Source organism: Gobio gobio (assembly GCF_949357685.1).
Source record: "Gobio gobio genome assembly, chromosome: 23".
NCBI classification, from domain to species: domain Eukaryota; kingdom Metazoa; phylum Chordata; class Actinopteri; order Cypriniformes; family Gobionidae; genus Gobio; species Gobio gobio.
Genome location: NC_137119.1, coordinates 45,638,840 through 45,654,881, shown reverse-complemented (window position 1 = coordinate 45,654,881; position 16,042 = coordinate 45,638,840). Strand labels below are relative to the sequence as shown.

At 45.1% G+C, this 16,042-nt stretch overlaps 1 protein-coding gene across 1 annotated transcript in view; it reads right to left on the bottom strand.

Moving 5' to 3' along the window:
• The window catches only part of serpinb1l3 (serpin peptidase inhibitor, clade B (ovalbumin), member 1, like 3), a 28,418-nt gene that overhangs the window by 9,730 nt on the left and 2,646 nt on the right, over positions 1-16,042 (bottom strand). The window contains exon 3 of the mRNA XM_079806642.1: positions 1,730-1,870. Within this exon, the coding sequence (XP_079662768.1) occupies positions 1,730-1,870 (141 nt within the window). The remainder of the gene's footprint in view (positions 1-1,729; positions 1,871-16,042) is intronic.

Below are 16,042 nucleotides of genomic sequence, written 5' to 3'. Positions count from 1 at the left end.
TGTGCGTTACTGATATGTTGTGCGTTACTGATATGTTACGTGTTACTGTAATGTTGTGCGTTACTGATATGTTGTGCGTTACTGATATGTTACGTGTTACTGTAATGTTGTGCGTTACTGTAATGTTATGCGTTACTGTAATGTTGTGTGTTACTGTAATGTTGTGTGTTACTGTAATGTTGTGTGTTACTGATATGTTACGTGTTACTGTAATGTTGTGTGTTACTGTAATGTTGTGCGTTACTGATATGTTACGTGTTACTGTAATGTTGTGCGTTACTATAATGTTATGCGTTACTGTAATGTTGTGCGTTACTGATATGTTACGTGTTACTGTAATGTTGTGTGTTACTGTAATGTTATGCGTTACTGTAATGTTGTGTGTTACTGTAATGTTGTGTGTTACTGTAATGTTGTGTGTTACTGTAATGTTGTGTGTTACTGTAATGTAATCCTTCAGTAACGTGTTACTCCCGACAATGGAGGCCACTGGGCTAATCTGACCAGGACGCCGGGGTTACACCACTGCTCTTGAACTCTAAGGCCATCCTGGGATGTTTAGTGACCACAGAGAGTCACCCCTATGTGTGTGTGTGTGTGTGTGTGGGCATGTTTTCGTGAAATATCAGGACACAAATGTGTATAATGACATGGGTATTACAAAAAGAGGGTGAAATATGAGGACGTTCCCCATGTCCTCACTTTTCAAAATGCTTATAAAATCACACAGAATTAGGTTTTTTCACAGAAAGTGAACTGCACAGTCTCCTGTGATGGGTAGGTTTAGGGGCAGGGGCAGTGTGTGTGTGTGTGTGTGTGTGTGTGTGATGGGTAGGTTTAGGGGCAGGGGCAGTGTGTGTGTGTGTGTGTGTGATGGGTAGGTTTAGGGTCAGTGTAAGGGGATAGAAAATACGGTTTGTACGGTATAAAAACCATTACGCCTATGGAATGTCCTCACATTTCACAAAAACAAACGTGTGTGTGTGTGTGTGTGTGTGTGTGTGTGTGTGTGTGTGTGTGTGTATGTGTATGTGTATGTGTATGTGTATGTGTGTGTGTGTGTGTGTGACAGCTCACCTCAGTGAATCTGTAGGTCTGCTCTCCGTACAGGCGGTTGGCGAGACTCAGTGTGTGTGTGTGTGTGTGTGTGTGTGTGTGTGTGTGTGTGTGTGTGTGTGTGTATGGCTCACCTCAGTGAATCTGTAGGTCTGCTCTCCGTACAGGCGGTTGGCGAGACTCAGTGTGTGTGTGTGTGTGTGTGTGACAGCTCACCTCAGTGAATCTGTAGGTCTGCTCTCCGTACAGGCGGTTGGCGAGACTCAGTGTGTGTGTGTGTGTGTGTGTGTGTGTGTGTGTGTGTGTGTGTGTGTGTGTGTGTGTGTGTGTGTGTGTGTGTGTGTGTGTGTGTGTGTGTATGGCTCACCTCAGTGAATCTGTAGGTCTGCTCTCCGTACAGGTGGTTGGCGAGACTCAGTGTGTGTGTGTGTGTGTGTGTGTGTGTGTGTGTGTGTGTGTGTGTGTGTGTGTGTGTGTGTGACGGCTCACCTCAGTGAATCTGTAGGTCTGCTCTCCGTACAGGCGGTTGGCGAGACTCAGTGTGTGTGTGTGTGTGTGTGTGTGTGTGTGTATGGCTCACCTCAGTGAATCTGTAGGTCTGCTCTCCGTACAGGCGGTTGGCGAGACTCAGTGTGTGTGTGTGTGTGTGTGTGTGTGTGTGTGTATGGCTCACCTCAGTGAATCTGTAGGTCTGCTCTCCGTACAGGCGGTTGGCGAGACTCAGTGTGTACGGAGCTCCTGCTCGGATCATCTCGCTCAGGAGTTTGCTGAAGCCGGTGTGGATTTCACCCTCCGCTTCGGGAAAACACAACGCCTGGAGACAAACGGCCAATAGCAGAAGATCAGATCAAACACCAACACTCTTCATAACGAACGTCTTCATCAAGGAGAGTTACTCAGCTGTGCCTCATGCGGTTCACAGGGCTGGAAATGGGGGGGAACGGAGTTCCAGTTTTTAAAAAAATGGTTAGATTTTCTTTCTTTTTTGGAAATTAAAAGGATTTCTATATTTTAGCCACTCAATAGTCTACAATATAATAGCCACATAAACGTAACATCATGTATAATAATAAAACGTAGCAGGATATTCTGTGATAATGGCTGTGCAATGTCGACTTTTGTGATTGGCCAATACAGGCAGACTGCAGCCAATGGAAATGCTTCTCCATCGGTGCTAGGGGTAGAGCTGAAGATCTTTGCCCGAACCCGACCGAGCCCGACGGGATCGGTCTTAATTTCTATAATTTTACACGGACTCGGGCCGGGCTCGGGTTTGCGCTGTAAAATGAGCAGTAAGGTGAAATGGATGCTGAGGAGGTGAAACGGAGGCTGGCCTCTGGCGATTATGTATTGGTTGCACCGGCAAAGAAAGCAAAGTCTGAGGTGTGGAAAACGTTTGATCATGTGCATAATGAGAATAATGAGCCAGTGGGTTATGTAAAATGCAAAAGATGCGGCATTCTGTTAAAGTACGACAGCAAAACGACAGGGAATTCGTCACTGATAAGGCATGCTGATCGAAGCTGTTCAACACCTGCCAGTTCCCAGGATCAACCAACAATCCCATCGTTCGTTACAGCATCAAAACCCATCCCTGCAAAGGTGAAACAAACGGTGACGGAGAAGTGTGTCAGCTTATGCTGCAAAGACATAAGGCCTTTTAATATCGTAAATGGCGAGGGGTTTGAAGAACTGGCACAAGAACTAATCAATGTCGGGGCTGCGTATGGGAGGGTTCCCGTAAACTCTGTTATTCCCCGCCATGTGACAATTGCGAAAAGGTGCACTGAGATGGCAGAAGAAAAGAGGGAAGCTTTAGTACAGAAACTTAAGACTTTGTTGAAGGATGGCACAGTTGCAATGACCACAGACATGTGGACAGAGGATTATAGGAAAATCAGTTATTTGACAATCACATGCCATGTCATAAGTGAGGACATGGAACTGGTGAATAAAACCCTGACAACTGCAATGTTCCCTTTGGAAGAGTCAAAGACGGGAGAAAATATCAGATGGGAGATACTGAAACTACTGGTGACAAAGTTTGATGCTTCCTCTCTCAGCAAAATTGTATGGGTGACCGATGAGGGGGCAAACATTAAATTAGCTCTGCGGCCATTCCAGAGATTGGACTGCATTGACCACGTCATTAATACTGTACTGCGGTACTGCGCCATGGACTCGACATTGCAGAGTTATCCAAAGCCGACGGTGCTCCGGACACAGGAGATACCATTTCTGCTGCTAAATCATTAGTGAGGTACGTTAAAGGGTTAGTTCACCCAAAAATGAAAATTCTGTCATTAATTACTCACCCTCACGTCGTTCGAGACCCGTAAGACCTCCGTTCATATTCGGAACACAAATGAAGATATTTTAGTGTAAAGCTGATGCTGAGAAAGGCTTCAGATAGGCCTCCATTGGCATTCAGTACACTTATACTCCCAAGACGGATAAAAGGCACTCAGAACATCGTTACAAAGTCCATCTCACCACAGTGACTCTACAATAATCTTACGATGCGACGACAATAGTTTTTGTGCGCAAAAAAAATCAAAATAACACCTTTTTCCAACTTGTTACTGCCTTCCGTGTGTGCCTCCACGACGCATGCGCGAGAATATGACGCAGATCCGGCGTTCGGACACATGACCCAGAAGAGATTTGTTTACAATCAGAGGAAGACGCGTGTATCTCAGCTGTTGGATTCTACATTGATCGTGCTTTAGGTCTCGGCGTAGTGCTCAAAATGGGGCTCAAGTGTGCATTTCATGGATTCTCGAACCCCGGCGCTACGTCATATTCTCGCGCATGCGTCGTGGAGACACACACGGAAGGCAATAACAAGCTGGATAAAGGTGTTATTTTGATTTTGTTTTGCGCACAAAAACTATTGTCGTCGCATCGTAAGATTATTGTAGAGTCACTGTGGTGAGATGGACTTTGTAACGACATTTTAAGTGCCTTTTATCGGTCTTGGGAGTATAAGTGTACTGAATGCCAATGGAGGCCTATCTGAAGCCTTTCTCAGCCATCAGCTTTCAACAAAAATATCTTCATTTGTGTTCCGAATATGAACGGAGGTCTTACGGGTCTCGAACGACATAAGGGTGAGTAATTAATGACAGAATTTTCATTTTTGGGTGAACTAACCCTTTAAACAGTCGGGGCTGGCTGCGCAACTGTCAACAACATTGCTGCAAATGGGAGACACTCGGTTCAGTACAGTGTACCTCACACTGACTTCTATACAGGCCATTTATCCTGAGCTCCATGAAAAGCTGGAGGCACGAGGGGAGAGCGCGCGCATTGAAAAAATAGCACCGGACACACTGGGCTTTCTGAAGCCGTAGTGTGTTTGGAGAGCAGAAGCAGTGTGTATGGAGAGCAGAAGCAGTGTGTTTGGAGAGCAGAAGCAGTGTGTATGGAGAGCAGAAGCAGTGTGTTTGGAGAGCAGAAGCAGTGTGTTTGGAGAGCAGAAGCAGTGTGTTTGGAGAGCAGAAGCAGTGTGTTTGGAGAGCAGAAGCAGTGTGTTTGGAGAGCAGAAGCAGTGTGTTTGGAGAGCAGAAGCAGTGTGTTTGGAGAGCAGAAGCAGTGTGTTTGGAGAGCAGAAGCAGTGTGTATGAAGAGCAGAAGCAGTGTGTATGGAGAGCAGAAGCAGTGTGTATGGAGAGCAGAAGCAGTGTGTATGGAGAGCAGAAGCAGTGTGTATGGAGAGCAGAAGCAGTGTGTTTGGAGAGCAGAAGCAGTGTGTATGGAGAGCAGAAGCAGTGTGTTTGGAGAGCAGAAGCAGTGTGTTTGGAGAGCAGAAGCAGTGTGTATGGAGAGCAGAAGCAGTGTGTTTGGAGAGCAGAAGCAGTGTGTATGAAGAGCAGAAGCAGTGTGTTTGGAGAGCAGAAGCAGTGTGTTTGGAGAGCAGAAGCAGTGTGTTTGGAGAGCAGAAGCAGTGTGTATGGAGAGCAGAAGCAGTGTGTATGAAGAGCAGAAGCAGTGTGTATGGAGAGCAGAAGCAGTGTGTTTGGAGAGCAGAAGCAGTGTGTATGAAGAGCAGAAGCAGTGTGTATGGAGAGCAGAAGCAGTGTGTTTGGAGAGCAGAAGCAGTGTGTATGAAGAGCAGAAGCAGTGTGTATGAAGAGCAGAAGCAGTGTGTATGGAGAGCAGAAGCAGTGTGTTTGGAGAGCAGAAGCAGTGTGTTTGGAGAGCAGAAGCAGTGTGTATGAAGAGCAGAAGCAGTGTGTTTGGAGAGCAGAAGCAGTGTGTTTGGAGAGCAGAAGCAGTGTGTATGAAGAGCAGAAGCAGTGTGTTTGGAGAGCAGAAGCAGTGTGTTTGGAGAGCAGAAGCAGTGTGTTTGGAGAGCAGAAGCAGTGTGTATGGAGAGCAGAAGCAGTGTGTTTGGAGAGCAGAAGCAGTGTGTATGAAGAGCAGAAGCAGTGTGTATGGAGAGCAGAAGCAGTGTGTATGAAGAGCAGAAGCAGTGTGTTTGGAGAGCAGAAGCAGTGTGTTTGGAGAGCAGAAGCAGTGTGTATGGAGAGCAGAAGCAGTGTGTATGGAGAGCAGAAGCAGTGTGTTTGGAGAGCAGAAGCAGTGTGTTTGGAGAGCAGAAGCAGTGTGTATGGAGAGCAGAAGCAGTGTGTATGGAGAGCAGAAGCAGTGTGTATGGAGAGCAGAAGCAGTGTGTATGAAGAGCAGAAGCAGTGTGTTTGGAGAGCAGAAGCAGTGTGTTTGGAGGGCAGAAGCAGTGTGTATGGAGAGCAGAAGCAGTGTGTATGGAGAGCAGAAGCAGTGTGTATGGAGAGCAGAAGCAGTGTGTTTGGAGAGCAGAAGCAGTGTGTTTGGAGAGCAGAAGCAGTGTGTATGGAGAGCAGAAGCAGTGTGTTTGGAGAGCAGAAGCAGTGTGTTTGGAGAGCAGAAGCAGTGTGTTTGGAGAGCAGAAGCAGTGTGTTTGGAGAGCAGAAGCAGTGTGTATGAAGAGCAGAAGCAGTGTGTATGAAGAGCAGAAGCAGTGTGTTTGGAGAGCAGAAGCAGTGTGTTTGGAGAGCAGAAGCAGTGTGTTTGGAGAGCAGAAGCAGTGTGTATGGAGAGCAGAAGCAGTGTGTTTGGAGAGCAGAAGCAGTGTGTATGAAGAGCAGAAGCAGTGTGTATGAAGAGCAGAAGCAGTGTGTATGGAGAGCAGAAGCAGTGTGTATGAAGAGCAGAAGCAGTGTGTATGGAGAGCAGAAGCAGTGTGTATGAAGAGCAGAAGCAGTGTGTATGAAGAGCAGAAGCAGTGTGTATGGAGAGCAGAAGCAGTGTGTATGAAGAGCAGAAGCAGTGTGTATGAAGAGCAGAAGCAGTGTGTATGAAGAGCAGAAGCAGTGTGTTTGGAGAGCAGAAGCAGTGTGTTTGGAGAGCAGAAGCAGTGTGTTTGGAGAGCAGAAGCAGTGTGTATGGAGAGCAGAAGCAGTGTGTTTGGAGAGCAGAAGCAGTGTGTTTGGAGAGCAGAAGCAGTGTGTATGAAGAGCAGAAGCAGTGTGTATGGAGAGCAGAAGCAGTGTGTATGAAGAGCAGAAGCAGTGTGTATGGAGAGCAGAAGCAGTGTGTATGGAGAGCAGAAGCAGTGTGTTTGGAGAGCAGAAGCAGTGTGTTTGGAGAGCAGAAGCAGTGAGTATGAAGAGCAGAAGCAGTGTGTATGGAGAGCAGAAGCAGTGTGTATGGAGAGCAGAAGCAGTGTGTATGAAGAGCAGAAGCAGTGTGTTTGGAGAGCAGAAGCAGTGTGTATGAAGAGCAGAAGCAGTGTGTTTGGAGAGCAGAAGCAGTGTGTATGAAGAGCAGAAGCAGTGTGTTTGGAGAGCAGAAGCAGTGTGTTTGGAGAGCAGAAGCAGTGTGTTTGGAGAGCAGAAGCAGTGTGTTTGGAGAGCAGATGCAGTGTGTTTGGAGAGCAGAAGCAGTGTGTATGGAGAGCAGAAGCAGTGTGTTTGGAGAGCAGAAGCAGTGTGTATGAAGAGCAGAAGCAGTGTGTTTGGAGAGCAGAAGCAGTGTGTTTGGAGAGCAGAAGCAGTGTGTATGAAGAGCAGAAGCAGTGTGTTTGGAGAGCAGAAGCAGTGTGTTTGGAGAGCAGAAGCAGTGTGTTTGGAGAGCAGAAGCAGTGTGTTTGGAGAGCAGAAGCAGTGTGTTTGGAGAGCAGAAGCAGTGTGTTTGGAGAGCAGAAGCAGTGTGTTTGGAGAGCAGAAGCAGTGTGTATGGAGAGCAGAAGCAGTGTGTTTGGAGAGCAGAAGCAGTGTGTATGAAGAGCAGAAGCAGTGTGTATGAAGAGCAGAAGCAGTGTGTATGAAGAGCAGAAGCAGTGTGTTTGGAGAGCAGAAGCAGTGTGTTTGGAGAGCAGATGCAGTGTGTTTGAAGAGCAGAAGCAGTGTGTATGAAGAGCAGAAGCAGTGTGTTTGGAGAGCAGAAGCAGTGTGTTTGGAGAGCAGATGCAGTGTGTTTGAAGAGCAGAAGCAGTGTGTTTGGAGAGCAGAAGCAGTGTGTATGAAGAGCAGAAGCAGTGTGTTTGGAGAGCAGAAGCAGTGTGTTTGGAGAGCAGAAGCAGTGTGTTTGGAGAGCAGATGCAGTGTGTATGGAGAGCAGAAGCAGTGTGTTTGGAGAGCAGAAGCAGTGTGTTTGGAGAGCAGAAGCAGTGTGTTTGGAGAGCAGAAGCAGTGTGTATGAAGAGCAGAAGCAGTGTGTATGGAGAGCAGAAGCAGTGTGTATGAAGAGCAGAAGCAGTGTGTTTGGAGAGCAGAAGCAGTGTGTTTGGAGAGCAGAAGCAGTGTGTTTGGAGAGCAGAAGCAGTGTGTTTGGAGAGCAGAAGCAGTGTGTTTGGAGAGCAGAAGCAGTGTGTTTGGAGAGCAGAAGCAGTGTGTATGGAGAGCAGAAGCAGTGTGTTTGGAGAGCAGAAGCAGTGTGTATGAAGAGCAGAAGCAGTGTGTATGAAGAGCAGAAGCAGTGTGTTTGGAGAGCAGAAGCAGTGTGTTTGGAGAGCAGAAGCAGTGTGTTTGGAGAGCAGAAGCAGTGTGTATGGAGAGCAGAAGCAGTGTGTTTGGAGAGCAGAAGCAGTGTGTATGAAGAGCAGAAGCAGTGTGTTTGGAGAGCAGAAGCAGTGTGTTTGGAGAGCAGAAGCAGTGTGTTTGGAGAGCAGAAGCAGTGTGTTTGGAGAGCAGAAGCAGTGTGTATGGAGAGCAGAAGCAGTGTGTATGAAGAGCAGAAGCAGTGTGTTTGGAGAGCAGAAGCAGTGTGTATGAAGAGCAGAAGCAGTGTGTTTGGAGAGCAGAAGCAGTGTGTATGAAGAGCAGAAGCAGTGTGTTTGGAGAGCAGAAGCAGTGTGTATGGAGAGCAGAAGCAGTGTGTTTGGAGAGCAGAAGCAGTGTGTATGAAGAGCAGAAGCAGTGTGTTTGGAGAGCAGAAGCAGTGTGTTTGGAGAGCAGAAGCAGTGTGTATGGAGAGCAGAAGCAGTGTGTTTGGAGAGCAGAAGCAGTGTGTATGGAGAGCAGAAGCAGTGTGTATGAAGAGCAGAAGCAGTGTGTTTGGAGAGCAGAAGCAGTGTGTTTGGAGAGCAGAAGCAGTGTGTTTGGAGAGCAGAAGCAGTGTGTATGGAGAGCAGAAGCAGTGTGTTTGGAGAGCAGAAGCAGTGTGTATGAAGAGCAGAAGCAGTGTGTTTGGAGAGCAGAAGCAGTGTGTTTGGAGAGCAGAAGCAGTGTGTATGAAGAGCAGAAGCAGTGTGTTTGGAGAGCAGAAGCAGTGTGTATGGAGAGCAGAAGCAGTGTGTATGAAGAGCAGAAGCAGTGTGTTTGGAGAGCAGAAGCAGTGTGTTTGGAGAGCAGAAGCAGTGTGTATGGAGAGCAGAAGCAGTGTGTTTGGAGAGCAGAAGCAGTGTGTATGGAGAGCAGAAGCAGTGTGTTTGGAGAGCAGAAGCAGTGTGTTTGGAGAGCAGAAGCAGTGTGTATGAAGAGCAGAAGCAGTGTGTTTGGAGAGCAGAAGCAGTGTGTTTGGAGAGCAGAAGCAGTGTGTTTGGAGAGCAGAAGCAGTGTGTTTGGAGAGCAGAAGCAGTGTGTATGGAGAGCAGAAGCAGTGTGTATGGAGAGCAGAAGCAGTGTGTTTGAAGAGCAGAAGCAGTGTGTTTGGAGAGCAGAAGCAGTGTGTTTGGAGAGCAGAAGCAGTGTGTATGGAGAGCAGAAGCAGTGTGTATGAAGAGCAGAAGCAGTGTGTTTGGAGAGCAGAAGCAGTGTGTTTGGAGAGCAGAAGCAGTGTGTTTGGAGAGCAGAAGCAGTGTGTATGAAGAGCAGAAGCAGTGTGTTTGGAGAGCAGAAGCAGTGTGTATGGAGAGCAGAAGCAGTGTGTATGGAGAGCAGAAGCAGTGTGTATGAAGAGCAGAAGCAGTGTGTTTGGAGAGCAGAAGCAGTGTGTTTGGAGAGCAGAAGCAGTGTGTATGGAGAGCAGAAGCAGTGTGTATGGAGAGCAGAAGCAGTGTGTATGGAGAGCAGAAGCAGTGTGTATGAAGAGCAGAAGCAGTGTGTTTGGAGAGCAGAAGCAGTGTGTTTGGAGAGCAGAAGCAGTGTGTTTGGAGAGCAGAAGCAGTGTGTTTGGAGAGCAGAAGCAGTGTGTTTGGAGAGCAGAAGCAGTGTGTATGAAGAGCAGAAGCAGTGTGTTTGGAGAGCAGAAGCAGTGTGTTTGGAGAGCAGAAGCAGTGTGTATGAAGAGCAGAAGCAGTGTGTATGGAGAGCAGAAGCAGGTGTGTTTGGAGAGCAGAAGCAGTGTGTATGAAGAGCAGAAGCAGTGTGTATGGAGAGCAGAAGCAGTGTGTATGGAGAGCAGAAGCAGTGTGTATGAAGAGCAGAAGCAGTGTGTATGAAGAGCAGAAGCAGTGTGTTTGGAGAGCGGGCGCGCGCGTGCATTCACACACTGGCAGCGTTTGTCTCGTGCAGCTGAACCGCGGCTCGTGCCGCTCGTATATTGCAAATACAGACGAATTTTGTCCATTCTGTCACATTTTCCAGTGTTCTCCTCTGACTCCTGTCTGTGTTGTGCTTTGAATTATGATGGGCAGCAAATCTGCTGCAAATGCGACCGTGTCCTTCTGTCTGTCCCAAACACACATAACATAGTTCACATGATAAATGTAACATTAAAGTTAAGATATGCTTCTAGTTTGAATAATTTAAACAGGCCTTTGAAGTTTGGGCAAAAACTTCTGGTAGTGTTGTGTTTTCATGTATTTTATCATCACAGCGCTGGATGTCAGGGTGATTGTGAAACACACGGAATACTTCACTACATGATTTCATGTTGAAATGTGTTATTTCTCATGTTAATCAGGTCAGCTGCTCACGCTGAATTAAAGCCACAGTGCATTGTTCTGATCAAAATTAACATGATTAACATGAAAAATGTTACGCCAATGTGTCGGACTCTGCAGACAGCGTAAGCAGGAGACAGCCAGTTAGGAAACAACTTCTACATCATATAAAATACTGTATCCTTAATTGTGGATAATTAAGCTTTATATCATATGCTGAAGTACATTTCTGGAGTGTTAATTAATAGAAAAAACAACTAGAACCGTACAGAACCGAAAACCGTGATACGAACCGAACCGTGGGTTTAGTGAACCGTGGGTTTTGTGAACCGTGGGTTTAGTGAACCGTGGGTTTAGTGAACCGTGGGTTTAGTGAACCGTGGGTTTAGTGAACCGTGGGTTTAGTGAACCGTGGGTTTAGTGAACCGTGGGTTTAGTGAACCGTGGGTTTAGTGAACCGTGGGTTTTGTGAACCGTGGGTTTTGTGAACCGTGGGTTTAGTGAACCGTGGGTTTAGTGAACCGTGGGTTTAGTGAACCGTGGGTTTAGTGAACCGTGGGTTTAGTGAACCGTGGGTTTAGTGAACCGTGGGTTTAGTGAACCGTGGGTTTTGTGAACCGTGGGTTTTGTGAACCGTGGGTTTAGTGAACCGTGGGTTTAGTGAACCGTGGGTTTAGTGAACCGTGGGTTTAGTGAACCGTGGGTTTTGTGAACCGTGGGTTTTGTGAACCGTGGGTTTTGTGAACCGTGGGTTTAGTGAACCGTGGGTTTAGTGAACCGTGGGTTTAGTGAACCGTGGGTTTAGTGAACCGTGGGTTTAGTGAACCGTGGGTTTAGTGAACCGTGGGTTTTGTCAACCGTGGGTTTAGTGAACCGTGGGTTTAGTGAACCGTGGGTTTAGTGAACCGTGGGTTTTGTGAACCGTGGGTTTAGGGAACCGTGGGTTTAGTGAACCGTGGGTTTTGTGAACCGTGGGTTTTGTGAACCGTGGGTTTAGTGAACCGTGGGTTTTGTGAACCGTGGGTTTTGTGAACCGTGGGTTTTGTGAACCGTGGGTTTTGTGAACCGTGGGTTTTGTGAACCGTGGGTTTTGTGAACCGTGGGTTTAGTGAACCGTGGGTTTAGTGAACCGTGGGTTTTGTGAACCGTGGGTTTTGTGAACCGTGGGTTTTGTGAACCGTGGGTTTAGTGAACCGTGGGTTTAGTGAACCGTGGGTTTAGTGAACCGTGGGTTTAGTGAACCGTGGGTTTTGTGAACCGTGGGTTTTGTGAACCGTGGGTTTAGTGAACCGTGGGTTTTGTGAACCGTGGGTTTTGTGAACCGTGGGTTTAGTGAACCGTGGGTTTAGTGAACCGTGGGTTTAGTGAACCGTGGGTTTTGTGAACCGTGGGTTTAGTGAACCGTGGGTTTAGTGAACCGTGGGTTTTGTGAACCGTGGGTTTAGTGAACCGTGGGTTTAGTGAACCGTGGGTTTTGTGAACCGTGGGTTTAGTGAACCGTGGGTTTAGTGAACCGTGGGTTTAGTGAACCGTGGGTTTAGTGAACCGTGGGTTTTGTGAACCGTGGGTTTAGTGAACCGTGGGTTTTGTGAACCGTGGGTTTAGTGAACCGTGGGTTTAGTGAACCGTGGGTTTAGTGAACCGTGGGTTTAGTGAACCGTGGGTTTTGTGAACCGTGGGTTTAGTGAACCGTGGGTTTAGTGAATCGTGGGTTTTGTGAACCGTGGGTTTTGTGAACCGTGGGTTTAGTGAACCGTGGGTTTAGTGAACCGTGGGTTTTGTGAACCGTGGGTTTAGTGAACCGTGGGTTTAGAGAACCGTGGGTTTAGTGAACCGTGGGTTTAGTGAACCGTGGGTTTAGTGAACCGTGGGTTTTGTGAACCGTGGGTTTAGTGAACCGTGGGTTTAGTGAACCGTGGGTTTTGTGAACCGTGCTACCCCTAATCGGTGCGCGTCTTATTCCTCACAGATCTTCATTCCAGATCATTTACCTCAAGCGGTCTGCTTTGATGAACTGAGATTTTGACCAAAACCCTGTTACTTTAACAGATGCCATATCAGAAACTTTGAAATGGATAAAGCGGTGTTAACGTACCTGAAATGATCCTGTCTATAAATATAATAATACATGATCATCTAAAACTGATGCGGCCGTCTTGCCCGAAAAGTGCTCGAATTTCTGTTAATATCGAGTGAAAACAGTAACAGATGCAGAAACGCACACTGTAATCCAGAAATACATGCGAGATATGCACAAAACACACACAAATGGCGACCCATGCTGGTCAGAACTGGAAATGAAACCAATGAAAACACAGGCCAAGCACGTAGTGATGCCTGAAAAATAAAATAAGGATTTAAAGGGAATAAAAAAATAAAATAATAAGAATGGTAAAAGAAGTTCTAGTCTAATTGTAGCCTATAGGCTAAACTCTTTGCAAATAGTATTTTATTTTAAATATGCACACATTCACTATTCACTAATATGTCAAAAGTGCAAAACGTTTCTTATAACATATTTTAATAAAATATAGCGAAATTCCATTAAACAAATATGAACAGTTTACATCACTGTATTATTACTGTGGTCGTTGAATACATCAATCATAAACAGTTGTCAGAAATTAAATGTTTAGCTTCTTATATCTCACGTTTCTAACATATATTGTAGACGTTTTTTATTGTTATAATAATTTTTTTTATTTATGTTTAGGCATTTCTAAAATAATTAAGTCATATAGTGGCTGTAGGTAAAAATTTGTGTTATTTTTGTTTGTTTTCCAGTAGATGGCAGCAATTCTCCACTAAACCAAAGCACATGTTCACATTATCCTTATGAATAAAAATGACAAATGTAGATCTTTTAGATGTTGCCATTTTATATAAATGTATTTATTTAAATTACAAATTGAGGCAAATAAATAACACAAAAATACCACAAATCCCCCTTAAACTGCACAACTTTACAGTAAAAACATTAATAAAGCTTGTGATATTACGTTTGTTTGAAGAAAGTTACATTAAATATTGGGGCGGTACTGGTCCTCCTCAGTGTGTGTGTGGTGTTACGGTCCTCCTCAGTGTGTGTGTGTTACTGCTTGTCTTGTGTTTTTAGCAGGCTTAGCTAATCAGGCCAGAGAGAATTACTAATAATTTCCCCTTTTTTATTTATAACAAGGGGTTATCAATGATGTGTAGGCTAAAACTAACCCAAGACAAACTGTAGAATTCAGAAAATAATGTAGGATTTTTTTTTTTTTTTCAAAATAATATACTGTAATAAAGCCTTGTTTGTGTATAACCTTTTCCCACACAAGTTTGAAATGTTCCAAATGACACCCAGACATTTATTATAATGGTATGATGATGCTTTTAAGTTCACTTGGAATTGATATAGCTTTTATTTCAACTAATGTTGAATGTCTATCATTAATGTTTAAAAAGAAAAATAATTCAGAGACATCAGTGGCAGTTTTAGTAGCAGTCATACTAGCCTTCATAAAAATATGCCATTACAACAAATATACTGTCTTTAAGTTGTTTCTACATTAATTTGGAAAGTAACTGTGAACTTATTACAATATACAAATATTAAAAACGCAGATGTTGAATGTGCGATTAATTCTACCGTGAACTTCTACCGCTGCGCAATAGAAAGCATCCTGACCAACTGTGTGGCAGTGTGGTATGGGAGCTGCTCTGTTGCGGAGCGCAAGGCACTGCAGCGGGTGGTGAAAACTGCCCAGCGCATCACAGGAACTCCACTGCCTGCCATCGAGCACATCCAGAGGAAACGCTGCCTGCATCGAGCTCGCAGCATCCTCAAGGACTCCTCTCACCCAGCCCACAGACTGTTTTCTCTCCTGCCCTCCGGCAGGCGTTTCAGGATCCACCGGACCAGGACCAGCAGACTAAAGAACAGTTTTTTCCCCAGAGCTGTCTCTTTACTGAACTCAAACCCCCGTTGATCCACTCCCCTCATATACTGATAACTCTCCTACCTCACATCTTCCTTCACTTTGTTATTTGCACTACCGACTGTTTATCACAGTAACAACTGTTTACCTATGCATTCTGCACCACCATACCGTAACTGGATTATGCTCATCTGCACTGCCGACTGTATTTACAGTAACAATGTTTACATTTGCATTTTGCACCGTACTTCTAACTGTAATATGCAACCACTTTCCACTGCACTTTTACACTTTCTTTCGGATAGCTCTGTCCATAATTTATTGTACTAACTTAATCCACTGCTATATTCCTCATATTAGCCTAACATATTATTGTATACCTCTAACTGTAAAATTCTGTTCAAGTAATAACCGTCTGTATATTTATTCGAGTACATAGTCACCTGTAAATTCTGTTTATAGTAATAGCCATCTGTATATTATATTCATAGTACATATTCACCTGTAAATTCTGTTTATAGTAATAGCCATCTGTATATTATATTCTAGTACATATTCACCTGTAAATTCTGTTTATAGTAATAGCCATCTGTATATTTATTCACTGTATATATTCATCTGTAAATTCAGTTCTACTTATAGTAATAACCATCTCTCTACTTATACATATTTATATATATTCAGAACATTTTTACGTCCTGCACTTATGCAAACGTTGTATATCCTGCACTTGCTGCTATTGCACTTCTGGTTAGACCTAAACTGCATTTCGTTGCCTTGTACTTGTACTTGTGTAATGACAATAAAGTTGAATCTAATCTAATCTAATTCGCTACTTTTTTAATCGAGAGGTTTTCTTTAACCTGAGGAAAATTTATTTAGAAGGTTTATGTGACCTCTTAAACAGAGCAACTCACAAAAAAACACCTTCCAAACTAGAGTCCGCCAAGTGAATTTGGCCATTTCCACCACTGGCAGTTCATGCAGTGTGCGATCAATGCAGTGTGCGATCAATGAAGTGTGCGATCAATGAAGTGTGCGATCAATGCAGTGTGCGATCAATGCAGTGTGCGATCAATGCAGTGTGCAATGCAGTGTGCGATCAATGAAGTGTGCGATCAATGAAGTGTGCGATCAATGCAATGTGCGATCAATGCAGTGTGCGATCAATGCAGTGTGCAATGAAGTGTGCGATCAATGAAGTGTGTGATCAATGCAGTGTGCAATGAAGTGTGCGATCAATGCAGTGTGCGATCAATGCAGTGTGCGATCAATGCAGTGTGCGATCAATGCAGTGTGCGATCAATGCAGTGTGCAATGAAGTGTGCGATCAATACAGTGTGCGATCAATGCAGTGTGCGATCAATGCAGTGTGCAATGAAGTGTGCGATCAATGCAGTGTGCAATGAAGTGTGCGATCAATGAAGTGTGCGATCAATGCAGTGTGCGATCAATGCAGTGTGCGATCAATGCAGTGTGCAATGAAGTGTGCGATCAATGCAGTGTGCGATCAATGCAGTGTGCGATCAATGCAGTGTGCAATGAAGTGTGCGATCAATGAAGTGTGTGATCAATGCAGTGTGCTATTAATGCAGTGTGCGATCAATGAAGTGTGCGATCAATGCAGTGTGCGATCAATGAAGTGCTATTAATGCAGTGTGCGATCAATGAAGTGTGCGATCAATGCAGTGTGCGATCAATGCCGATCAATGCAGTGTGCGATCAATGCCGATCAATGCAGTGTGCGATCAATGCAGTGTGC